The 27963-nt window shown below is 41.1% G+C and overlaps 1 protein-coding gene across 5 annotated transcripts in view; it reads right to left on the bottom strand.

Moving 5' to 3' along the window:
- Positions 1-27963, bottom strand: part of POC1B (POC1 centriolar protein B) — a 102090-nt gene that overhangs the window by 59760 nt on the left and 14367 nt on the right. For all 5 annotated transcript variants that reach the window (XM_046011297.1, XM_046011296.1, XM_046011299.1 and 2 more), the window contains 2 exons: positions 19454-19625; positions 14644-14823 (listed from right to left, as the gene is read on the bottom strand). In XM_046011297.1, the coding sequence (XP_045867253.1) occupies positions 14644-14823; positions 19454-19599 (326 nt within the window). In that variant the 5' untranslated portion in view covers positions 19600-19625. The remainder of the gene's footprint in view (positions 1-14643; positions 14824-19453; positions 19626-27963) is intronic.

The raw sequence follows: 27963 nt of genomic DNA, 5'->3' as shown, positions 1-27963 counted from the left end.
TAGAGTGTGTCACTGACATGGACATTAGTTAATAGTGACTAATGGATTAGCACACATGAATTGTCTATAAGGTACCTGGGAAATTAACTGAATTATTTACTTAAACATAGTGATACTCATTTGAAAGAATCAGAAAATTACTGAACTTCTTTCTAGAAAAACTGGTTCATAGGTCCTTGAGAATAGCCCAACTGTATAACAGGAGTTCTTTAACTTGGATTCTATAGAGTTCCTGAAACTGTATGTAAAACTGTATTATTATATGCACAGCCATAGTGTTATTCACTCATTAGAGAGCCAAAGGGGTTCATGAACTGTGAGAAGTTTCAAACTGTTCATAAGAAATCAAAATTTTCCTTTGGAAATTTCTCATCATTGGAATAAATATTCTATAAAATGACAATTCCAGCCCTTAGGACTCTGACACCACAGTAGGCACCGTTCCATGTCCCTTAAGAAACAAATAACAGTAACTGGTACTCTGAAGTCAGCAACTATTCAATAGGAGAGGGAAGCAGTAAAAAGTAGTGGAAATAAGATCGCCCAGTCAGTACATGGTCCTGGATTCTAGGGCCAATTCTGCAACTGCCCAGCTATGTAACCTTGTGAAATTCAAAACCACACTGGCCACTGTTTTCTATTTGTATAATGAGGGAGTTTGGATTGCATTCAGACCTAAACTTTCATAGACTCATTAAAAAAAATATATTCGCAGTCTCAGAGTTTGCTTTGGTGGGATTTTGTGTTTGCATACTGAAGGTGAAGTTCAAGGCAATAAGCAAAACATTTGTGTGTTTTGTTTTGTTTTTTTTTAAGTGCTGGTCAGCATCAGAAGAGAACCCATCTGTTAATGACAGGAACAGGATTCATTCCTACAGCTGCTGAGAGACAAAAAGCAGAGGAAAGAGATATAAAAAGATTTAACTATGCCATGGAACATGGTAATTATTTGTTGGGTCATTTACCACTTATATGCCCAGACTTCTCTCCTGGGATCTCCACCCTGCACTGCCTACTGGGCGTCTCCTTCTGGATATCCTGCAGGCTCCTCCAACTCCGAACTTGTCCAAATCTGAACTCATCGTCTACCTCCCCAAACTGCTCCTTCTCCAGTGTTCCTTTTTTCAGTAAGTGTTTTCTCAGGCCAGAAACCTAGGAGTCATGTTTTGTGCCTCTTTCTCCTCCTCTACACCCACCCACTCCAATCCATTATCAGGCTCTGTCTCTTCAAACCATAACAGGAACTAATGTCTTCCATTCTCCGTAGGCAATAAAAGTGATCTTTAAACATTAAATTAAATTTCTCTGATTAAAATGCTTTGATGATTTTGCATCTCCCTTGAGATCCTTCCCACTGCTTACCAGGTCCTCCAGAGCCTCCCCTCCTGTCTCTGCATCATTCTGCGCACTCTTCCTGGCATATATGTCTCTCCTCTCAGGTCCGGGCCCCTGTCTCAGGAAGTGTCTTCATGCGCTATTCCCTGTGCCTCAAACGCTGCCCCCTACTCTTTACCTAGTTTAAAAAACCTAAGAGGATTTTACTCGTCCTGTAAGCCTCCGGCTCAGCATCACTTCCTCAGGAAGTCTTCTCCACCACCTCTGCCCCCCCAGCTTAGTTCCTCAATATGTGTTCTTAGAGTGACTCAGAGTCGCACTTAGGTCACACTTGTAACCAAACATTCTGTCGTCTTCCCCAACAAATGTAAACACCAAGAAGACAGAAACCACGTCTGTCTTGCTCATTGTTGCACTTCCAGACACAGTAGATGACACTGAGTAGGTCTTCAGTAAATATTTAAGGCATTTAAAAGACATTTTTTAAAGAAAATTGGTTCCAACTTAAAATATTATAACCAATGAAAGCTGATGTTTAAAATCTTTGCAATTTGTTGCACAGCATGAATATACCCAATGACACTTAACTTTATACTTTAAAACAGTTAAAATGGTAAGCTCTATAATATATGTATCTTACCACTGTGAAGGAAAAAACCTCTGTAGTTCAGGTGGTCAAAGATCACTTGTAACACTACCAACAAGTGAAAATTAAAGGTAGAATTTTTCTCCTAAAAATTAATGCTGGAAAAGCGATAATGTTGGAAACGTTGTCTCAATAGGCTGTATTTATTTTTAATGGAAGATACTATAAAAAAGCATACAGAATCCTAGAGTACACATGATTTTAAGAATATAGGGCTACAGGAGCACCTGGGTGGCTCAGTGGGTTAAAGCCTCTGCCTTCCGCTCAGGTCATGATCCCAGCTTCCTGGGATCAAGCCCCGCATAGGGCTCTTTGCTCAATGGGGAGCCTGCTTCCCCTCCCTCTCTGCTTGCATCTCTGCCTACTTGTGATCTCTGTCTGTCAAATAAATAAATAAAATCTTAAAAAAAAAAAGAATATAGGGCTACAGTAAGTTTTACCTATTAGAAAAATTCTTTGCCACTGTAAAGAAAATATTTCTCGTATTTTATATATAGATATAGATAAAGATATAGACATCAAATGATAAATGTTTTCTTCATTACTCATTAAAGAAAAATTGAATGTTAAAAAGATGGGAAACACAGTAAGTAAAAATAGTCTATCGTCCCATCACTCAAAATCACACTTAACATTGTATGTATGATAGCTACTTTATCTTTTATATTATAATGAGTTCTGAGTTTTGCTCTCCCTCCCTCACATAAATACTTTCATGTCATTACTTATATATAGTCCCCTTTTAATGGCTATACAACAGTTTAAGCTTATTTAACTAGCTTTTTTGGGAAAAATTCATTCTTTCCGACTTCTCACCATTATAAATTATACTGAAAGCAGTATCTTGGAATACAAAGCTTTTTCTTTTGCATATAAAAGAGTATTTACGTAGAATATATTTCCAATTGTGAAGTCACAATTGGACTATATTTCTAAAAAAGACTATATTAATTTATATTTTATATTTTAAATTTTTATATTTTTATACTTTATATTTTAAAAGCATGAATATATTTCCCAATAGAGAGCATACCTTAAAAATATTTCTGTGAATTAAAATGTATGATTATAAACAACAGCCACTTCAAAGAATGTAGCAAGCTATTCATCACTTCTTACATGAATAGGTACCATCTCTATGCCACACTGAGGCTCCAAGAACAAAATTATGGTAAGTACCAAGCACAGACAAACACAGAACTTTAATTACTTAAGTCTACGCCATACATTAAAATGAATATACTTAGGAGAAAAATTCTGCTGACCCTCTATATTTGTTTACATATACTGCCTACATATTAGGAGGAAAAGCAGTATCTTTGGGCCATTTTTAATGTTTAGTTGTTTAATTCATCTACAAATTTTGTACATGTATGGTATACAATAAAGATCACACTTTAGGGCGCCTGGGTGGCTCAGTGGGTTAAGCCGCTGCCTTCGGCTCAGGTCGTGATCTCAGGGTCCTGGGATCGAGCCCCGCATCGGGCTCTCTGCTCAGCGGGGAGCCTGCTTCCTCCTCTCTCTCTGCCTGCTTCTCTGCCTACTTGTGATCTCTCTCTGTCAAATAAATAAATAAAATCTTTAAAAAAAAAAAAAAGATCACACTTTATATTCTTCCAAACAGAATCCAATTATCTTAACTATTATATTAAATAGTCTATCCACTTCCCCACTTATTGGAAACACCATCTAAGGCATATATGTGCCTGCTTCTAGACTTTCTATGACTTATTTTCCTAATAGCATACCATTATCACCATATTTTAATTTCTATAATTTTATACTGTGTTCTGACAGCAGGTTGGACAAGTTTCTTCTCATTTTTTTCTTGTCATTTTTTTCTTGGCTATTCTTACACATATAACTCATCCATATGAATTTTGAAATTGGCTTGGTAGGCTCCACTAAATTCATTTGGCAGAACTTCTAGATAGAGGAAGTAATGGTTATCAGACTTATTCTCCTATAAACAAACCTACAACTGGGCAAAATATATGAAGCAATTATTTTTAGGCACCAGAGAAGAGACGGCACGGGGTTGTGAATCTTGTGAGAGAAGGAATATCAGATGGGATGAGATCTATCCTGCATATGTACCTACAAGCATCTTCCAATGCTTGTAGGTACATAGGGTCCAAGGAGACAGGCCAGTCTGACTGAGCAGAGGAAACAGAAATCAGAATTCAGAACTGGACTAAAGGGCTAAAATTTTGGAGGCGTGTGAGAGAGGAGCTACAAAGAGCAGAAACCCTCCAAATATCTGCCTCCAAGCCCCCCTTGAGTCTAGTCAAATACAAAGCTCCTTATGCTCTGGCAACTAAGGCTTGACAGAGAGCAATCACTGGATACTAAGAGCTGAACAGAGATGCCAGAGGTTACATAGTACTCAAAGATGTTCAAGTTCTGGGCAGACCTTGCTAAATGCTTCAGGCATTTGGTTGAGGCCCTAGAAAGGCCACTAGTACTACAGCCCAAATGTAAATGCTACTCTAGATGTACCCGAAAACAGCCTAAATCCAAGCCTCAAGAGAACCTAGCTGAACCAGCAGAAAGTTAACTGCTTACAAGAACAAAACTCATCACTTTCTAAGATGACAGAGTAATCTCAAACACTTAGCAGTGTTTGGGCACACAATTAAAAAAAAAAAAAAATTACAAGACGTACAAAGCAGCAGAGAATCTTGACCCAAACAGGGCACAGACATTGGAATTAGCAGATCACATGCCAGTGAGCCCCTGCTCTTGACCACCCTGCACTGCCTCTCCACAGACTCAAACCAACCGTACTGCTGCATCTGAAACATACCCTGTCACCAGAGAGGAGGTGTCCAGCAATCCCAGGAGGCAAAAGTGGTCAATGTGTCTCCTGCCAGGCCTTGGGGAGGGGATGGAGGACCCGACCAGCTGATTGTGCAGCTTCCTGGGCTGGTGTGTGCATGTGGCCGAGATGGCCCCAACACACGGTCCGAACCCAAGAAAACTATTCATCAAGATCATTTTTCAACAAACTTCCTTGTTTTAGTTCCAGGACACTTCAAGCCCTTATTCTGACTTTGTCAGCTAAGGAGGAAGGCCTTGATGGAAGCAGGCAAATATTCTAGTCCCTTTGAAAATAAGTAAAGTGGCATGTAGCTTGTGTTTCAGACTCTCCTCAGTTTATTAAGCATGACTCAGTGCCTCAGAACATTCTGACCTCTGAGTAAAAAGTGAAATAGGACTTCTGGTCCTTCAGAGCTTTGGAAGAAAGTTCTGGACTGGGCTGACCATAGCAAGGCTAAGTTCTCACAGAAAGCTGCACAAACACTGCAGAGGCTGGGCTTGAGTGGTCAGTTGGGCCCTCTCAACGTTCCCCTTATCTAACTACAATAGCACGAACCAAGAAAAAACATAATAAATGCATGAGAAAGAATCTCTAAGTATGCTGTAAGCATATACATGGAAAGTTGTCCAAAAGATGAGATCCTTGTTCATTAAATTTAACCAAATTATTTATCAAAGAACATTCTTCCAGAGAGGGCTCTGCAGAGTTTCCCATGAACCACTCATGCCAAACAGTTAGAAAACAACGGGTAACATAAGACAACTGTTAATCAAGATAGAGTCATATTGATATGAATACTTTAATAGTAGGGGATCTTAACACACCACTCTCAGTAACAGACGGATCATCCAAGCAGAAAATCAATAAAGAAACAAGAGCACTGAATGATACATTGGACCATATGGACCTCATAGATAAATACAGAACATTCCACCCTAAAACAACAGAATACTCATTCTTCTCAAGTGCACATGGAAATTTCTCTAGAATAGACCACACACTCTGTCACAAATCAGGACTCAACCAATACCAAAAGATTGAGATTATTCTCTGCATATTCTCAGATCACAATGCTCTGAAACTGGAGCTCAGCCACAAGAAAAAGTTCAGAAGGAATTCAAACACCTGGAAGCTAAACACCACCTTGCTTAGGAATGCTGGGATCAACCAGGAAATCAAAGAAGAATTTAAATGATTCATGGAAACCAATGAGAAGACACTTCGATCCAAAATCTATGGGATAGAGCGAAGGCAGTCCTAAGGGGGAAATACATAGCCATCCAAGCCTCCCTCAAAAGAATTGAAAAATCCAGAATATATCAGCTCTCTTTACACCTTAAAGAACTGGAGAATCAACAACAAATTAAGCCAATTCAACACACAACAAGGGAAATAATCAAGATTAGAGCAGAGATCAATGAGATAGAAACTAGAGATACAGTAGAACACATCAATGAAACTAGAAGCTGGTTTTTTGAAAGAATCAATAAAATCAATAAACCATTGGCCAAACTAATCCAAAAGAAAAGAGAGAAGACCCAAATTAAAATTATGAATGAAAAGGGAGAGATCATAATTACCACCAAGGAAAGAGAAACAGTCATCAGAAATTACTATCAACAGTTAAATGCCAATAAGTTAAGCAACCTGGATGAAATGGATGCATTCCTGGAAAACCATAGACTTCCAAAATTGAACCAGAAAGAAACTGACCATCTGAATAGACAGATATCTAGTAACGAGATTGAAGCAGTGATCAAAAACCTCCCAAAAAACAGGAGCCTAGGACCTGATGGATTCCCTGGGGAATTCTACCAAACTTTCAAAGAAGAAATAATACCTATTCTCCTGAAGCTGTTTCAAAAAATTGAAGCAGAAGGAAAACTTCCAGACTCTTTTTATGAAGCCAGCATTACCCTGAACCCCAAACCACGCTAAGACCCCACCAAAAAGGAGAATTTCAGACCAATATCCCTGATGAATATGGATGCTAAGATTCTCAAAAAGATCCTAGCTAACAGGATCCAACAGTACATTAATTAAAAAGATTATCCACCATGACCAGGTGGGATTCATCCCTGGGTTACAAGGATGGTTCAACATTCGCAAATCAATCAATGTGATAGAACAAATCAATAAGAGAAGAGAGAAGAACCACACGGCCCTCTCAATTGATGCAGAAAAAGCATTTGACAAAATCCAGCATCTGTTCCTGATTAAGACGCTTCAGAGTACTAGGATAGAGGGAACATTCCTGATCTTCATAAAATCTATCTATGAAAAACCCACAGCAAATATCATTCTCAATGGGAAAAAGCTGACAGCCTTCCCTTTGAGATCAGGAATACGGCAAGGATGCCCACTCTCACCACTCTTATTCAACATATTATTATAAGACCTAGCAACAGCAATTAGACAACAAAAAGAAATAAAAGGGTATTCAAATCGGCAGTGAAGAAGTCAAACTCTCTCTCTTCGCAGATGACATGATACTTTATATGGAAAACTCAAAAGACTCCACCCCAAACTACTAGAACTCATTCAGCAATTCAGTAATGTGGCAGGATATAAAATCAATGTACAAAAATCAGTTGCTTTCTTATACACTAACGATGAAAATAAAGAAAGGGAAATTAGAGAATCGATTCCATTTACTATAGCACTAAGAATCATAAGAGTCCTGGGACTAAACCTAACCAAAGAGGTAAAGGATCTATACTCCAGGAACTACAGAACACTCATAAAAGAAATTGAAGAAGACACAAAAAGATGGAAGACCATCCATGCTCATGGATCAGAAGAATAAACATTGTTAAAATGTCTATACTGCTTAGAGCAATCTATAATTTCAATGCCATTCTGATCAAAATTCCACCAGCATTTTTCAAAGAGCTGGAGCAAACAATCCTAAAATTTGTATGGAATCCAAAGAGACCCCAAATTGCTAAGGAAATGTTGAAAAAGAAAAACAAAACTGGGGGCATCACATTACCTGATTTCAAGCTTTACTACAAAGCTGTGATCACCAAGACAGCATGGTACTGGCATAAAAACAGACATGGACCAGTGGAACACAGTAGAGAGCCCAGATACGGACCCTCAACCCTATGGTCAAATAATCTTCAACAAAACAGGAAAAAATATACAGTAGAAAAAAGACAGTCTTGGGGAGCCTGGGTGGCTCAGTGAGTTAAGGCTCCTGCCTTCAGCTCGGGTCATGGTCCGGGAGTCCTGGGATCGAGCCCCACATCGGGCTCTCCGCTCGGCGGGGAGCCTGCTCTCCTCCCCGCCTGCCTGCCTCTCTGCCTACTTGTGATCTCTGTCTGTCAAAAAATAAATAAAATCTTTAAAAAAAAAAAAAGAAAAAGAAAAAGAAAAAAGACAGTCTCTTCCAATAAATGGTGCTGGGAAAATTGGACAGCTATGTATAGAAGAATGAAATTCGACCATTCTCTTACACCATACGCAAAGATAAACTCAAAATTGATAAAAGACCTCAATGTGAGGCAGCAATCCATCAGAATCCTAGAGGAGAACATAGGCAGTAATCTCTTCAACATCAGCCACAGCAACTTCTTTCAAGATATGTCTCCAAAGGCAAAGGAAACAAAAGTGAAAATGAATTTTTGGGATTTCATCAGGATCAAAAGCTTCTGCACAGCAAAGGAAACAGCTAACAAAACAAAGAGGCAACCCACGGAATGGGAGAAGATATTCACAAATGACAATATGGACAAAGGGCTGATATGCAAGATCTATAAAGAACTCCTCAAACTCAGCACACACAAAACAGATAATCATGTCCAAAAATGGGCAGAAGATATGAACAGACACTTCTCCAATGAAGACATACAAATGGCTAACAGACACATGAAAAAATGTTCATCATCACTAGCCATCAGGGAGATTCAAATCAAAACCACATTGAGATACCACCTTACACCAGTTAGAATGGCCAAAATCAACAAGAGAGTAAACAACAAGTGTTGGAGAGGATGTGGAGAAAGGGGAACCCTCTTACACTGTTGGTAGGAATTCAAGTTGGTGCAGCCACTTTGGAAAACAGTGTGGAGATTCTTCAAACAACTAAAAATAGAGCTACCCTATGACCTGCAATGGCACTAGTAGGTATTTACCCCAAAGATACTGATGTAGTGAAAAGAAGGGCCATGCTGTAATCACAGCAGCAATGGCCATAGTTGCCAAACTGTGGAAAGAACCAAGATGCCCTTCAACAGACGAATGGATAAAGAAGATATGGTCCATACCTACAATGAAATATTATGCCTCCATCAGAAAGGATGAATACCCAACTTTTATATCAACATGGACAGGACTGGAAGAGATTCTGCTGAGTAAAATAAGTCAAGCAGAGAGAGTCAATTATCATATGGTTTCGCTTATTTGTGGAGCATAAGGAATAACACGGAGGACATGGGGAGATGGAGAGGAGAAGGGAGTTGGGGGAAATTGGAGGGGGAGATGAACCAGGAGAGACTGTGAACTCTGAAAAACAATCTGAGGGTTTTGGAGGGCCGGTGGTGGGAGGTTGGGTGAGGCTGGTGGTGAGTATTATGGAGGGTGTGTATTGCATGGAGCACTGGGTGTGGTGCATTAACAATAAATTCTGGAACACTGAAAAGAAATTTAAAAAAATAAATAAAAAGAAAAAGAAAGAAAGAGAAGCAGTGCTTCTCATACTGTGTGAGACTCCATCTCCAACACTGGCCCCTGCCCCCTGCCTGCCTCACTGGCTTCCTGCCTTCAGGCAAGGTCACCTGATCAGAGATGCCTTGTCATCGGGATGTAAGAGCACCTTGCAACCCCAGCACTCTCTATCTTGTTACCCTATAGAATTTTTCTGCAGAGCATGTATCACTAACATATTTTTTTTTTATTGTCTACCTCCCTTTGGTAGAAGGAACTCTACAAGACTGGGAATTTTGGTTTGCTTTCTATGATAGCTACAGAATTTAGAACAGTGCCTGTCAAGGGAATACAACAGGAATAAAATACTTGTAATTCAAAGTCTGACAGGGAAGAGAGGTTGAAGCAGACAGATCTCCTCAAAGGGACAGTGCAGTGGCATAAAGGACTTCTGATAAGCTGGGCTTGGGAGAGTTAGAAACATCTCCTGGAGGGAGAGATGCAGAGCAAGACTGTGAAGGGAGCATGGATTCAGGGGACATTGCAGACAGGGCAGGGAGCATGTGGAAAAGGCACAGAACATAACAGAACATCACACATGGGAACTCTGCATAGAGGCAAGAAGGGGATGGTGACAGGGCCAAAAGACAAGGTTGTAACAGGAAGGCAGAGCAGACATGCCAGGGCAAGGAATCACTGAGTGGTTTTAACCTGAGGAGCAGTAAGACCAGATTTGCATTTCACAAGGGTCTCCATGGAGACAGCAGAGCGCTGGTGGGGGTGGGATGGGGAAGGAAGGCACATCTGTGAAGAGGAACATTTAGGTGTGTTGAGGGCACATCAGCCGGTGCCACAGTAACTCCCACTTTTCCAAAACGCTGCTCCACCATCACATCTTATAGAAAGTGCCTTTTAAAAATAAAGTGAGAACTTCTAAGGCCAGTTTCTCACACGCACATACACACCCACAGGCAAACACATGCTAATAAAACCAGGTATGACCCTTTCCAGAAACCGCAGCAGGTAATTAGACAGCAATGCTTTCTCTCTCCAGCTGCCCGGAGTCAGCTCTTTGCCCGCGGTGTCCTTCAGCAGCCACAAGTTTAAATAAGCCTAAGGGGCTCTTGGCTGGTTCTGTCAGAAGGGTATGTGACTCTTGATCTCAGGGTCATAAATTCAAGCCCCACTTGGGGTGTAGAGATTACTAAAATAAATAAATAAACTTAAGGGGAAAAAAAAAAAAAAGAAAGAAAAAGGAAATAAGCCTGACACAGAAATCCCAAGGCAAGGGCCTGCCGTTCTAACAAGACTCACTAACTCCTGCAGGCAGATGCCCTGTTCCAGGCAGCATGCCTGAGCTCAGTACCCTCCGCTGGGACTGGAGATTAGGCCATGCCAGCATGGTACATAACATAATGAGGGACTGCGGGGGAGCACTGGTTCCTCGGGGAAAACTTGGGCACCATCTCCAGAAAACAGAATAGATGCTAGGCAGACAGAAAAACAGGGTTCAACCATTACCTCCTCCTCTCTAACTGATGAGGGAGAATGTATTTAGGGGCTCTTCCCCAATACCTAAGTCTCTCCCTAACCAGTGCTGTCCAGCCGGAGGAATAGCAGGCTTCTGGCATCACTCAGTTCTGCACACAGTCTCTCTCATCCCCACAACAGTCTATTTGAGATGCCCCATTACCCTCACCTCCCACTGGGCTGAGAGCCGTAGACTGACTTGCCCAAGAGTAATGATGTGGCACAGGGAGGCCTGAGTCTTGGCCCAGCTCATGCCAACGCTCTAGAGCAAGCAGGCTGTGGGATGTAAGACCAATTAGCAGAGAGCTCCGGAAAGATCAGGCTTCCTCCCCATTCTAAGCCCTCTGGTATCTCCGTGTCACCTGGAGGATGAAGTCCAAAGTCTTTTTCATGATATCCATGACACTAAGCCTTCCCCAGCTCTCCCCCCTCCACCCCACTTCTCATTTCACTCCTCACACCTGGCAACAGCTGAATAATTAATGTTCCCAGAGCACAAAACCTTTCCCCAGGCCACAGTGCCGACTCTGGCTGATTTCCACTGTGAATGGCTTGCCACCCTTCCCCATCTGACAAGATGCTGCTGCCTCTTCTCCTGCCCATCCGTCAGTGCTGGGCCTGAAATGCCTCCCCAGCTTCTCATGCAGGTCTAGTTCAGTGCCCCACTGCCCACTTATCACCCTGTGCATCACCTTCCCACAGGATACATTAAGTTTATAATTTTTATGATTTGTATCCATTTTTTCCATTGAACTATAAAATATAAAAGCTCCTTGAGGCCCAGACTGTGGTTTTCCTCTCTACCTACCTAACACGCAGCACAGATATGTGGTACATTGCAGGGCTATGCTCATTAAAGGAATATTCTGAAAACCAAAATTTTACATTATTGGTGACCTTTTCAACATTTCCTAAGTTCTTTTGTCTTATATCAGCAATAACTTTTCTTCTGCATGTATATTATACTAGATGATTCAGTACAAGAGCAAGGAATAAAATACCTCCTAGAATTTACTACAGGAAAAATTTTGTCTTATCTGAACAACTCGATAGGATTTCTTTTTGTTGTTAGAATATGAAAGTACGTCAGCCACTGTTATCCCATTAATATCTTGGCTGCAGGAAACTCAGTCTAAACCTGCCAGATTTGCACTAAGCAAGGTTACATGGTTCTAGATAGAATCGTCTCTTCATTCCCTCTGATTGTGTTAGTTAGTTATAAACCACCTTAAATTATTTTAGGAAGGAAATAGAGACACTCAGGACACAAGAGAGGAATAACAGCTATCATTCAATGTTTTTGCTTCTGATGAGCTCCTTGATGAAGATAATAGAAACTAGTGTCTTTGCTAAACATATCCAGAGTCAGTCCTGGATAATGACTGAATAATGACTCCCAGGCCCCCGCCTAGTCTCCTGTGCCTCCGTCTGTTCTCCGGGTCTGATGCACTGGACGATAGATACTCTGTTCACAACATCATTGAATAAATCACTACAAATGAGCTGACCAGCCTCTTGGGACCACCACACATGCTACCTCCTTAGGCAGAAAAAAATTATCAACTCAAGTTTCACAATATCTTTAAAAATGAAACAAGATTATGATGTCCAATGATGATGAGGAAGAGGATGGCTAAAGATTTATCTAGTGATTACTCTGTGGGAGGCATGATTCTAAAAGTTCCACATATATTTTACTCATTTAAATACCATGACTACCTGTGTAGCAGGTTATTATTATCCTAATTTTACAGGTAAGAAAACTAAGGCACTGAGTAGTTAGATAAACTTCCATAAGGTCACACAGCTCGTAGTTGGTGGGGCTAGAATTTTAACCTATATATTTAGGTCCCAGGCCCAGGTTCTTGACCACACAGCTCTCTGGCCTATATAGAAATAAGACTGAGATGGCCAGAGCCAAAAGTAGCGGAAACCTTTTGAAGGAAAAAAAAAACACCACCACCTATTGACTAAAAGTATGACCTTCTGTCTTTTTTATTTTCCTTAGACTCATTACCCTAGATTATAATCAACACCTGAACAATAATGTTCCACTGAGAGCATGCTAACAGGAACGTGGGATGTAAGACGAGACAGACAGGGCTGGGCTCCCCCTCTCCCATATCCTGGCTGGAGATGCCGTCACACATTGTTTCCTCCGGCGTGCACCAAGTCTGCTGGCTGCAGGCTTCACAGATCGTCCCCTGATGGCCATGACTATGCGAGCCCCCTCCTTTTGCGAGCTGTCCCCTCTCTCCACCACCAGAATGCATGGTTGGTATATACCCTCACCCCTCAGCCAGCCGGGGTAAACGGTCTCATCGGGCGCCTGCCTAACCTGACACAACCAGTGTCTCCCTGCCAGAAGGGATGGGCATGGGATCCAAGCTGAATGCTGCCCCTGGCACTTTTCTAACTGTTGTTAGGAGAAGCTGCTTTTCTTGTCCAGTCACAGAGCTGTGAGGACTTCGCCAAGAGCTGGCAGAGACTTCAGCAGCGGGGTGTCTGAGAGAAGAGAGCCGACGTGCAGGGAGGCCTACAGTGACTGGAGGCACTGGAGTCCCTGCTTCTAGTGTTCCCTGTCTTCACTCCAATGAACCAAACATCAGCGAACTAACCACCTTGAGAGGAAAAAAATAGTTTCTTTGGGTTTCTATCACTTTCAACTAGACAAGTGCTAATTTTAACTCCGAAACTCAGCTCCCTTATCTGCAAAACTGGGAAAATAAGACAATAGCCCTATCCTCCCATGGCAGTTGGGGAAATATTTTAAGTACTTTAGCAGCGTGTCTTAAGAACAGAAATGGACACCTACATTAGCACTCGTCCCAATAGACTACTGAGAATGACTGTGATCATTCTTAGTTCCTCTCTTTGTCTCTTACATCCTATGTGAAAGCAAGTAGCGTTGCTTATCCCTTCAAGCTATGTCTAGACTCCAACCACTTCTCGAAGTCTCCACTGCCACCACTCTGGTCCAAGCCTGGATGTGACCCACTACACATAACCTCCCAGCAACACCCCCTGCTTCTGCCCTGACTTTCACAGTCCATTTTCCACACAGAAATCAGAGCAACCCCATAAAACATTGGTCAGGGAGATGAAACGTGCTCCAGCGGCATCTCGCCTCACTCAGTGCCTGTCAGCTGTTCCCAACCTGGCTGAAGCTTCCCTTGGGGCCTCTCCAATTCCTTCCCCACACTCTACTCCACACCGGCCTTCTTGCTGGTCCTTGAACAGCCCCCAGGCTCCCACCCCAGGGCTTCTATACTGGTTTCCTGTATCCAGGACATTTCCTTTCCCAAATATATTCAAGCCTTGTCCCCTCCCCCTCTATTAGGTCTCAGCTCAAAGGCCACCCTTTTTGTGATGCAGTCTCTGAACACCCTGTTCAAAACTGCAGCTGCCCCTTCCAATCCATTTTCCTACCTGTTTGTTGTCTGTCTCCCCTTTCTAGAATGTCAGCCTCATGACAGCGAGAGGTTCTGAGCGTTTTGTTTCCTATTCTTCCCAGCACATAGCAGATACACAATAAATATTTGCTGAATGAACGAATGAACGAATTTGACCTCAATCCCCTTTTCTGGGGGTTGGTGGGGGAGGGTAAACATGAACTACAGCAGGGAAAAAATGTGGAAGCCTTATGACGAAACTTCATACTTACTTGGCACAGCGTACCCAGTGTGTATGTCGGTACAAGGAATACAAGAAACGCTGGCGATACATGTTCCATACTTTGATGGATTTGTCTTCAGAGGCTGTAGCTAGAAACTGGCCATCGGCTGAAAAGTCTACACTTCGAACTGGAGCTGTATGAGCTTTAAATTCGGAGGATTTCCCTCTCCTGGAAATAAACAGTTCAATATTTATAACACTGGGTTTCAATATTATCAACATCTAACCAGCGTACAGACTTTGAAACATATGAAAATTTAATTCCTAAAAAATTAAGAAAAGTGAGAAGTTTCTTCATCAACACTCTTTATAGCTGGTTTTTTTTTTTTAAAGATTTTATTTTTTTTTTTATTTATGACAGAGAGAGATCACAAGTAGGCAGAGAGGCAGGCAGAGAGAGTGAGAGGGAAGCAGGCTCCCTGCTGAGCAGAGAGCCGGATGCGGGACTCGATCCCAGGACCCTGAGATCATGACCTGAGCCGAAGGCAGCAGCCTAAACCACTGAGCCACCCAGGCGCCCTCTTTATAGCTGGTTTTATTAGAGTCACAACTGATACTTAACAGGAAAGACCCTGGTGGCCCCACCCAGAAATGCAGTTGCTGTTTTAACTGGAAGCTAGAGAACAATATTTTGAACAAATCTCGACCATGAATTTTAAGTTACTGTTGTTCCTCTAGAAAGAGCAAAAAATAGTTTAAAGAACCTGCAACCTAGAAAAGCTAAGACAGGTTAAATGAATAGCTCCAAGGAAGCGCTTTCGGACTGAGGTCACGTGTGGACTGGCAGTCCAGGTTGAGATGCCCTTTATGCCATTTTCCCCTCTCCAGAACGTAGCTCTAGGTGATCTGACTTTCCTGTATGCACTTGTGTTTGCACCCACCAGCAATGAGAATTGAGATCCCCAGAGTATATTTAAGGCCATGCTCAGGCCAGGCCCAATCTTACGCTCATTAAGCAAAACAAAGGACAAATGGTAATAACACAGTTCTCAACACTGAAATTTCAGATGCTTCTCTTGACTAGGGTGAGCAAGAGAGAACAGGAAAAGAAGAGATGGAGAAAATGATGTGTGGCATTTAAGGAGAAGCACCAGGAAAAAAAAAACAAAACAAAAAACTTTAAAATAGGAGCAGGCTAACAGAGAGAGCTGGCGTTCAAAGGTGGCATTGGGGAAATACTACTTTGTGGTAGCATTCTAAAGTTCCCAAGATACCTCCAAGTGTCTTTCCACTCAGAAAGTCATTTATATGTAACTGTTTGAAAAACGGCAGGCGACAGAATTTGTAGAGGGAGAAGTCATAGTCAACTGCTCCCCTTCTCTTCCCACATTCAGTAGGCCAACAAATGGATTTAATTGATAGCGATAGATATTGCTATCACTGCCCAAATATCCTTTCAGTACCTCTTCTTTCTATCCCAGCTATGCTCACATTAAGGGAGATACACCTTCCGTATCCTTCACCGAGATTATCGCAAAAGCTTCTTAACCGGTTTCCCTGCTCTAATCTGTTATCCCCCTCCAGTCCCCAACATACGGTGTTTATTACCTCCCTAAAAGTGCCATTCTATGCAGGTAAATCTTAGCATAAATGTGCCATTCGCTGCCCTCCAAGAAAAGGTACAATGCCCAAGCTCTTCAGTAAGGCATCCTGCCCTTACACTGAACTTTGGACTCAGAACAATCCCGGAGCTTCAAACACACCTCTCTGGCTTTGCACTTGCTGCTTTTTCTCAGCCTGGATTTCTTCCTCCACCCCAACCTGCTCCCCCCCAGCCCCGCCTCCCCCACCCAGGCAGGCTTAACTGCTCCCTGTCTGCTGTATCTATTTTACGTATTACATTATACAGTACTTAAAAAAAAAGAAAATAGACCTGTTTCTCTTGTATTAAGCCCCAAGTTTTGTGTTTTGTTTTGTTTGTAGTTTTTTTTTTTTTTTGAGGACAGGAATGATGACTTATTCATCCTTATAAGATCAGCATCTAGCACAATATCAGGCATATAAAAAGAGTTCAATACACTTTGTTCAATTCCACTGGGAAGACTCACTACTTAAGGTTCTTAGATCCATCCTGGCTTATCCTTCCAGTGGTCTGTAGAATGTAAAGTGACTTTGTAATAAATCTCCATCACCTGATACATGATATTACACCAGGAAAAACTAAAATTGATATATTTTTTTTAAATAGGAAGGAGCATTCAGGCTCTATTCCAGTGAAATTTCAAGGGAAAGTTCTATGGGTGGCAGTTAAGAGTATAGTTTGGGCTGAATTCAAGAATATAGCCTAGAGGAGTGCCTGGGTGGCTCAGTGGGTTGGGCCACTACCTTCGGCTCAGGTCATGATCTCAGGGTCCTGGGATCGAGCCCCGCATTGCGCTCTCTGCTCAGCGGGGAGCCTGCTTCCCTCTCTCTGCCTGCTTCTCTGCCTACTTGTGATCTCTCTCTCTGTCAAATAAATAAATAAAATCTTAAAAAAAAAAAAAAAGAATACAGCCTAGAAAAGACAAAGACTAGACTGGCATCCGCTATGACCAGGAAGCCAGGAGACAGTCGGAATCATTCAAATCCGCCCTGATCTTTAGTTCTACACTCCACACTCCATCAGGCTATCTGGCTGGACGTCTTTCTAAAGGGCCCGCCTCTTGGCTCTCCTCTGCTGTGACCCCTGGATCCGGTCTCAACAGGAAGTCTGTGAGAAACCACAGTAGGAGTGTCTTGTTTGTGCTGCTGCTTAACGGCTCTGTAGCTCCTCACCTTGCCTTGACACTGGTTCTGTGCCCACACATAGTTACACCCCCTTTCTGCCCACATTCTCGTGACTGCCCATGGTGATGGACTCCGGGCCAGAAATGCCTCCACGCTTGGTCCTACTATCTTTCCCTAGCCTGCCAGTGACCAGGTGTGGTGTTTGCAAGTGCGGCCGCCTGCCTACTCCCTCTCATCCCTGTACCACACGCTGCTCCCCCCCCCACGAGGTGGAATCTACCCATTTCTCCTCCTTCACATCTGGGCTGGCTGTGACCTACTCGGACTAGCAGAATGAGGCAGAAGTGACACTGTGGCAGTGTCAGACCTTGCCCTTCAAAGGCCTAGCAGCTTTCATTTTTACTGTCCTACAACCCAGCTGCCAGGCTGTAAGGAAGTCCTTATCTGGGCGCAGAGAGGGCATACGCAGGACCCAGGGAGCCCCGGCCAACAGCTGGCACAGGCCGCAGGTGTAAGTGGGGTGCTGGACCCCCTGGTCTAGTGAAACTGAGTGAGTAATAGCTAACATCAAATGCGGCAGAAGAACCATCCAGAAAACCCACACATTATGGGAAAGGACGGTTACTGTATTCAGCTAAGTTTTGAGGATGATTATGCAGCAATACGGAGCAGTCAGTCTCCATCCCACTGCCATGACCCATGACTTCCCTGGCCCACGATAATATGACATAGAGGAACCAGAGACATCTACTCAAGCTGAGCTGTGGCACTTGATTAGCCCGTACCAATTAACGATCATACATGTTAAGCATTTCTACCCTTGTATGGAGCTCCTTGAATTAGCAGTGGGAGACGGGAGCTGTGTTGTGCTGAAGACAGTACAACCACTAGCCTTAAATCCCCAAAGTTAAGGATTTTAGAAAACACTCTCCGTTTTGGACTCTGAGCCAGTCTCCTGCCCTCGCAGCTACCCTGCACCCTCCCACCCATGGTGTCATGAGAACATGCTGTTTCTCTTGGGTAGTTTTCACCATCAGGGTGATGTTCAGTCTCTCAGCGTGGAGTTTCCCTGGGTGGTGGCAGAAAACAAAGTGCCTCCTGGCAGGAAAATGCCCTGTGAATGTCCGTGTGGGGGTGCCTGAGACTGCTCAGTCACAGCACCACAAATCCAGTCCTGCCACAGCAGTGCCAAGGCAAATGCTCAAACTCTTATTTATGGCGGGAAACGGTGTGTGGGATTTGTTCTAAAAATACTCTAGCTAAAAAAAGGGGGGGGCATGGGTGAAACCACTGATAAATGCTGATAGCGAAAGCTGCTGGGCGTGGTGGAGGAATGGCGGGGGAGGGATCATTGCGCTACTCTTTCTGTTTTCATGTGTGTTTGAAAACATATAATTAAAAAAGGAGTTTAAAAAAAGAGTTCAAAGGCTTTTTAAAAAAATCATGGCTCAATAATTGCTTAAAATAGATAAGCTATCAGCTAGGATTTAAAAAGCCTCTTAAAGAGGGATTTGTTAGACTAGAATAGGACTTTACACAAACACAGTGATTTATACATTTGTCAGAAACTTTCTTTAGCCAGAAAACTCTGGAGTCCCATAATATATGATATGCACCAAAAGTCAGTTCTGCAACAGGGATTAACAGATATCCAAAGGCCCCCCAAAGATCCACAAATGGGTGATAGTAGGTTAATAAACTATGAAGTTTCAGTTATAATGTCGATATGTGTCTCTCTGGGGAGACAATCTGAAGTTTACAATAGATTTATAAACGGATGGATAACCAGCCCCCTGTCAAAAAAAAAAAAAAAAAAAAAAAACAAGACCAAAAAACAAACCTTAAGCATATTTCCACGGTTAGACATAGATTTCAAAAAGAAGAGATAATTATGAGATCAAGATGGGGAAAAAACTGTATGAAGTAGTTTGCTAACTTTACGACAAGGGCACCACGTCTTGCATGTGACTCAGACTAGGTGCAGTGCAGATACTGGGAGTGCAGGCATTCCCGAGAAGCGCAGAAGGAAGGGCCAGGCTCATTTTCGTTCACATTCCTAAATCCAGAGCATATCAGGTATTCATTTCTCTTACTTATCAGGAATCCACAGTCTGACAGTTCTGTCCCGTGAAGCAGATGCCAATAAGTTTCCATGTGGGGAAAACTGCACGCTGGTTACAACATCCTTGTGACCCACAAATCTGAAAGCTCTGGCTTGTGGCTTGCAGTTCCATAGCATGAGAAACGTATCCCAAGAAGCAGTAGCTATCAGGAAAGAGAAGAACAAACCATGACTGTTAAAATGCAAATGTAGGCATGTCTCATTACAATGGGCATATCTAGTAACAAGATGTCCAGGTAAACAGGGGCTGGAGGTTTTAAGGCTGACCAGATGATGGAGAAAGTATTTTTAAAAGTCACCCAGAGCTACATCATTAATGTGCAAGTTTGGCTGCGTCCTATGCAACCACAAGTCAAGATTACTGGCCCTTGCATCTGGTTGGAGCGCGATGACAAGTTACTACAGCACAGCATAACACAGCCCGCAGGACTAGGAGAGGTTCTATCTCTGACTCTCAGGGCAACTGGGAAAGTTACTTAACCTCTGTGTCACACAGACTGAATGCTTTTCCGGAGAGGGCTGGCTGAGATGAGTATTTAAAACTGTTTAGATGGAGAGAATTTCACACTTAAGAGGAAACATATAACAGTATAAAGAAGATTAATATACCCTTTGCCAGACCTACCTGTTGTTAATATTGTGCCCCATTTGGTTTATAACTGACTCTTTGCTCATTTGTGCTCCCTCTTTCTCTTCATATGCAAGTGAGCTTATACACACACACACACACACACACACACACTTTTCTTTCCCTGAACCATTTGGAAGTAAATACACCATCATGGCATCTTTATTCCTAAATACTTCATTGTGTTTTTCTAAGAATAAGGATACTCTCTTATATGCCCGTAACTCTATCAACTTCAGGAAGCTGATCACTTATAATAATTGAATCTACCAACAGTGTTCCCATTCTGTTAACTGACCCAGTAATGTCTTTTATACCTGGATAAGGTGATCTTGAAAGTCTCTTTTTGCTCTGTTATGACATTCTACAATTAATCAAAGAATCGTGAATGTTAAGCCATAGCTTAAGGCTTTAAGGAAATAAAAACAAATGCAACCAATAGTGGAAATAAATGCCTCAGACAAAGAATGTTTGTCTGAGGCATTTATTTGTTCAGACAAATTTGTTCAGACAAAGAATGAACAAATAAATAAATGAAAGATCAATCTAACTCTTGCCCCCAAATCAAATTTTATATATACATGTAGCCCCCAAATTGCACCAATAATAGGAACCAGATCAATGAGAAATACTGTCTAGATTGCAGAATTCTAGAAAAAAAAATGCAACTTTATAAACGCAAAATACAACTAGTATTACTGTTAGAAAAGAATATAAAGTCACTGAAAACCTTCCACTTTCTTTAGCCATAGATAACATTTGCCTGGACTTGGCCTATGCATTGTTCCCATATAAAATAGTTAAAGTGAATTTTAAAGTTTCAGGCTATAATGCTGTATACTAACCCCTTTTTAAAAAATACAAAAAGCTCATGTTCCACCACAATTCGTAAGATTATAAAATATCTATATTAGAGTCTGAATGATCTGGAGCTAATATAGACAAAATAGGGGAAACAATGTATTATTGCATGCGTTATACCAAGGACCTTATTCAAGTTCTAAAGTATTATGCTGCAAATAAGATCTACAAAAAGAAATAAGACAATCCCTTACCTCAAGGAATCACAATAGCATAGAGGAGACAGTTCAATAATAGTAATATACATGCTCAGAGGACTTTTACAAATGATTCATTCTATTTTCTGTGGCTCCGACTCCTCTTTATCCACTGTGCCCACTCCCCCACTGGCAAGCACATTATGTTCTTTGTATTTATTGGTCTGTTTCTTTATTTGTTCATTCATTTGTTTTGTTTTTTAGATTTCATATACAAATGATATCATGTGGTATCTGTCTTTATCCAACTTATTTCACTTAGCATAACACCTTTGAGGCCCATCCATGTTGTCAAAAATGGCAAGATTTCATTCTTTTTATATGGCTGAGTAATATTCCTGTGTGTGTGTGTGTACCACATCTTTATCTACTCATCTATCAGTGGACACTTGGGTTGCTTCCATATCTTGGCTATTACAAATAATGCTGCAGGTCGCAGAGATATATTTATCATTTTAAATTAGTGTTCTTATTTTCTTTGGGTAAATACCTAGTAATGGAATTACTGGATCATATATTTCTAATTTTTTTGAGGAATCTCCATACTGTTTTTCATAGTAGCTGCATAATTTATGATCCCCTCAACAGTACATGAGGGTTTCTCTTTCCTCGTATCCTCAAAACACTTATTTCTTGTCTCTTCATGTCTAGCCATTCTGACAGGTTTAAGGTGATATCTCGTTGTGGTTTTGATTTGTATTTCCCTCATAATTAGTGATGTTGAGTATCTTTCCATCTGACTGTTGGCCATCTGTATGTTTCTTTGAAAAAAATGTCTATTCAGCTCCTCTGCCCATCTTTTAATCAGATTATTTGTTTTGGGGATGTTAAGTTGCATAAGTCTTTTTTACATATTTTAGATATTAATCCCTTATCAGATATATCATTTGTAAATATATTCTCCCATTCACTAGGTCGTCTTTTTGTTTTGTTGCTGGTTTCCTTCACCGTGCAAGAGCTTTTTATTTTGGTGTAGTCCCCATAGTTTACTTGTGCTTTTGTTTTCCTTGCCTGAGGAGACATATCTAGAAAAATGTTGCTAAAAGCTGATGTCAAAGAGTTTACTGTCGCTATTTTCTTTCAGTAGTTTTATGCTTTCTGGGCTCACATTTAGGTCTTTAGCCCATTTTTTTCACTGAAACTGAATTTTTATTCCAAATGACTGTAATAGCTAGAAAGACAACAGACAAAACTGAAAATGATTTGTTTAACTGGGAATTAGAAGTAGTTGATTTCAGGAGAACAAACAGTGCAATGACAGACAGCAATGGTTCTCTAACAACAGTTACCACTAAGAAAGCATAAAAATAATCCGTGTCCTTGTGATACACAATCTGGATGTGCAGCATGTACAGCAAGTAATATCAAAAGAAAGAAAAGAGGAAAGAAAAGGAAAAGAGGGGACAAATCCACAAAATTCCAAACCTCAGAAATTAACAATCATTTAAGCACACAATAGTGAAGGTTTTGGGAAGCAAAATTTTCATAGTTCTTAAAACGGAAGTCTTCAAAAGCACCTTTCCAAATTCAAATGCTAAAAACAAAGAAAGAGCAGTTGCACTGGCTTAGAAGAGCTGCTGCCTGTTGCAAAGATGATGACCAGTCCTACTTCCAAACCCAGCGAGATCTGACGAACCTGACACAGAACGGAGAGGCTGCCTGGCAGGCACTGATACCACCTGGAAAGACTTCACTAATAATATACACGTTCGGAGGATTTTCATATATTCTTCATTCCTAGGGTTATGTGGAGTGGTTAGTGATCCTCCCTGGGAAAGAGTTTTTTAAAAAAATTATTTTATTTATCTGAGAGAGAAAGACAGTGTGTGAGAGTGGGGAAGGGCAAAGAGAGGAGGAGAAAGAATCCGAAGCAGACCCTGAGATCATGGCCTGAGCTGAAACCAAGAGTCCGACGCTTCACCGACTGAGCCGCCCAGGTGCCCCTGGAAAGGGCATCTGAGCACAGACTTGAGTGCAGTGAGGAGGGCTTCAGGCTGACACGTGGAGGAAGAACGCTCTCTGTGCAGAACAAACCCCACGCCTGACTGCCCAAGTCAATAACGTATTTGAAAGACTGAGGAACAGCAAGGAGACTAGCATGTCCACTGCGGAGAGCAGAAAATGAGAACAGAGGGGCAAAAGTTGAGAAGAAAGCAAATTCCAGGCAAAGAGCCACAGGAAGACATGTCTATTTCATGCTAAGTGCAGTGGGAAACTTTGAAGGATTTTGAGCAAGGGGGGACCTCATGATCTGAGTTAAGAAAATTACCACTCTTACAGTAAGAAAAGGGTAGTCTTCACAAAAAAAAAAAAAAATGATGTTGGGTCAACTGGATATTCATAAGGGCAAAGAATGTATCTTGACTTTTACCTTTTATACTAAACACAAAAAAAATTCCATATAGAGTATAGATCTAAAATGGGAGAGGTAAAACGACAGGCTTTTAGACTAGAACATGAGAGAATACCTTCATGACCACTGGGGTAGGCAACAAACAGGACATGAAGATGACTAAATTACTAAAGGAAAAGCAATAATCTATACTACACCAAAATTAAGAAACTGTGTTCATGGGAAGATACTACCAAGTGAGTGAAAAGGCAGGCCACAGAGTGGAAAAAGATATCCGCATTGAACACAGATTCTGTAAAGAAACCTACAAATCAATAAGAGCAAGAAAATAGGTAAAGGGCTTAAAATAGGCGCTTCATAAAGGAAGATACCCAAACGGTCAACGAACATAGGAAAAGGGAGTCCATTCCATGAGTAGCTCAGCAGTGCAAGTGTAATGAACACAGTGCACTGCACAGTTCGCTACACGCTCGTCAGAAGGACTACAATGAAAGAGAGAAATGATACCGAACCCTGACGAGGATGTGGGACACCTGGACCTCTCACATAATGCTGAGCGTTATAACCATTTCAGAAAATTGTTATGAGTATATGCTGAAACTGAATATACCTTTACTGTTTGACTCAGCGGTTCCACTCCTAGATATATCTCTGACAGTAATTCTTATGTATGTTTAGCAAAAGATGCATAATAATATCTGTGACAGTAAGATCCAAAATAGACTAAAAATAAAAACCCAACTATCCATCAAAGATGGATGCCTAAATGTCGTATATCTATACTATGTACGTCCTGTATAATGAAGTTTCATTTTATATGAAGTTCAAGAAATAGTAAAACTAATCAATGGAGTTAGAAATCAGTATACAGATTACTGGGGGGACAAGAAGGGAGGACAGTGGCTGGAAGGGAGCACAGGGGACTTCTGGGGTACTGGCTCTGGGTGTTGGTTAAATGATCATGTCACATTGTGAAAATTTATCAAGTTATCTAATTTGGTTACATATCCTATACTTCGATAAAACGTTTAGAAAAAAAATTTTAAATAGCACTCTGATTGCTCTATGTAGAATACACACAGGGCAGAGACACAAAATTGAAGAAGGTGGTGGTTTGGACTAAACTGGAGGCCATGGAAGTGGGAGAAGGAGTCAAAATTAAGATATATTTAAAGGTAGGGGCACCTGGCTGGCTCAGTTGGTTAAGGGTTCAACTCGTGATTCTGGCTCAGATCATGACCTCGGGGTTGTGAGACTGATTCTTTAACTCACTGAAGGGTCCCTAACACTCAATATGATAAGAGGTCCGGGAAAAAATGGTATTACAGGATGCTCATGGTGATGAAAAAATTAATGGGGTAAGGGAGGTCAGAGGGATAAGAATAACAAGCTTAAATGAGAAGGTGACACAGGGTAGGGCTCAAGCCCTCACAAATTTCATCAGAAGAGGAAAAGACCATCTTAACCAGAGTGGGTGCTCAAAAGTTAAGAGTCGATGGCTGTGTGCCCACATTAAAGTAGTGTTTGCTATTCTGGTGAAGGGAAGGGAGAGAGCAGAAAGAACAAGCGCTTCACGGGCAGGGACAACCTAACCTCTGGGCAAGGTGGCACTTCAGAGGCCCTATTAATTATGAAATACCAGAAGCAGAGACGTCCGATCGCCACTGTGTGGCTCAAGGTACACTCTAGATTTCTTCTGAATTTTTCCTCCTTACTTCCTTAACCTAATTCCACCAAATTCTCATACCATGATAATAAAAAGTATTGGACTATCAATGTCAGCGTTGCATAGTGTCAACGTGGAATTTGCTTTCATACATTTCTACTGAGCCACACCTTATATAAACATTACTGCATAATCTCAAATGTGAAAGCTTCGTCATCTGATTGGTCTGTTTTGAGATAAAATGTCAAAGGCAGGAAGCTAAGAGAAAAGGTTAACTAGTAAATCTACTCATTTAAAAAACTATTTATATTCTATAACAACAATTCACTGTTTCAAGAAATCCTCATTAGGACAAAAGAAAAAACAAAGCCCACGCTCACCTAAGTCAGCGCCGGGTCTCTGGAGTAACAAGGAACAAACTAATGGAGAACACGTTTGCTTTCCACAATATCCAAAAATTACTGTGTCACCCTAAGTAGCAATAACTTCAGTCAACTGAAGATCTCTCACTCCTTGATTTGCCCAAAGCTGAAGTGATTCAGAAGTCTGCTCTGTCAGAAATACTATATCCTGGAAAGAAATGGTGTTGCCTCTGGTTTTTGAGTTTGTTGTTGAATTGTCTTTTCAATTGGTAATACACGTATCTGACACTGGTATTTACCCAAATCTCCTTCCAGACCTTGGCCACCCAGTTCCCCTTCCTAGAAGCAACGAGTGTTAACCATGGCTTGAAAATCCTTCTTTGTGCTTAAACAAATACATGTCTATTCACATGTACTTTTTATGCAAATGGTAACATATTATTCTTGCCATTCTGCATTTTGCTTCAGCATCTTCTTCTCCGCCAGCACACTTAGAATAATATATTGGAGGTCGCGTTTTATCAGTATATAAAACTGTCTTATTTTTTCTTCCCTAGTTGTGAGAAAACCTTATTTTGATAATTTCAAGCTTACAGAACAGTTACAAAGGTCGTACAAGAAACTCCATTGTATCTTCCACCTTAGATTTTTTGCCCCCCCCCTTTATTTTTAAGATTTTATTTATTTATTTATTAGAGAGAGAGTGCAAGCACGAGCATGGGGAGACAGAGTAGCAGAGGGAGAGGGAGAAACAGGGTCTTCCCTGAGCAGGGAGCCTGACATGGGGCTCGATCCCAGAAGCCTGGGATCGTGACCTGAGTTGACGGCAGATGTCTAACCAACTGAGCCACCCAGGTGCCCCAATTTTTGTCTTTATTGACAACTCTGTTTGCTTTATATTTTCTCTCCAAAAACTCTCACACGTGCATATTTCTTAACTATTTGAAAGTTAGAAACATATTTTCTCTTTACCACCACATGCTCCAGTATGCAGTTCCTAAGAACAAGAATATTCCACTGACATAAATCATAGTACAGTTAACAAAGCCAAGGAATTAAATGCTATTTAATATATTCTTAATACATATCTACAATCTATATACAGACCTTGTCAATTAGAGCTGTTTCCTCCCAGTTCATGCTGTAATTCAAGGATATGCACTGCATTAAATGCCAAGTGTCTTTGGTCTCCTATAAACTGGGAAGATTTCCTAAGTCATTTTTTCTCTATTGACCTTGATATTCTTAAAGACTACAGACCCGTTATTTTTGTGGGGTGTTCATCAATTTTCTTCTTGGTGCTCCTCATGACTAGAGTCAGGATATATGTTTTTGATAGGAAATTCACAAGTTTTATTGTGCCCTTATCATATTAGGGTGTATGTGATGTTTCTCTGTCCCAATTTTGGTGAGATTTACTTTCATCACTTGGTTTAGGTGGTTTTTGCCCAGTGAAGTTAGTATTGTTTCCCTCTGTAATCAATAAGTTGTTTGTGGGAACAATACTTTAGGACTAGATAAACCCTATTCCTTAATAAGCTATCACAACTAATTTTAGCACCCTTAATGCTCTTCTAACCCCTCCTTCTTTCCATAACTTACTAATTAGAAATTATATTAATAATTTAACGAATGAACTAATATACAATTAATTTGGTATTGCAAGGAAGAACTTCCCTTTTTCCTCTATTTCTCTATTTATTCATTAACTTATTTTATCAATATGGACTCAGATTATAATCCATAGCTACCATTATTTATTTTGACTCTCACACCGTCTGAAATTTGGCTACTGAGAGTCCCTTAAACTAGTCTCTGTGATCTTCTCTAATATGTGTCACTCATTGTTGAGGTACTCCCTTCCAGAATCACTTCTAGAGCTATGACCTCTGTGGCCTCTGCTCAGCCAGGATGTCACCGCTTCAGCTCTACCTGACTGTGGGCTCACCTTGTGTGTTCCCCTCCTTGTAGTAATCATCACAGTTTGGCACTCTATGTTGCTTAATGCCTGAATACAGTTGCCTCATACATTTTGTCTCATTTTTCAGTGGTTTTCAGGCAGGAGAGCAATTTCAGTTACCAATTACCCTGTCCTAACTAGAGATGGAAGGATGCTTTCTTCTTTCTAATAGCTGCATAGTGTTCTATTGTGTAGCTACACCTTAACTTATTTAACCAGACTAATTGTGTACAGCTTTGCCCTTTCACAAACGATGCCATATTGTACATGTGTCATTTCTGATGTGTGCAAGTATATCACTGTGATCAATTCCCAAAAGAATTATGAATGGGTCTAAGAGTACATGTTTTTAAACTTACAAAAAGGCCTGTGATCACAATAGAGTATCTTTCACAACTTTATACATTTGGATTATATCCCTCTTGGGCTTTTTTATCCCATATTCATGAGAGTC

Source organism: Meles meles, chromosome 7 (genome assembly GCF_922984935.1).
Source record: "Meles meles chromosome 7, mMelMel3.1 paternal haplotype, whole genome shotgun sequence".
In the NCBI taxonomy this organism is placed as follows: Eukaryota; Metazoa; Chordata; class Mammalia; order Carnivora; family Mustelidae; genus Meles; species Meles meles.
This window is presented reverse-complemented; position numbering and strand designations above follow the sequence as displayed.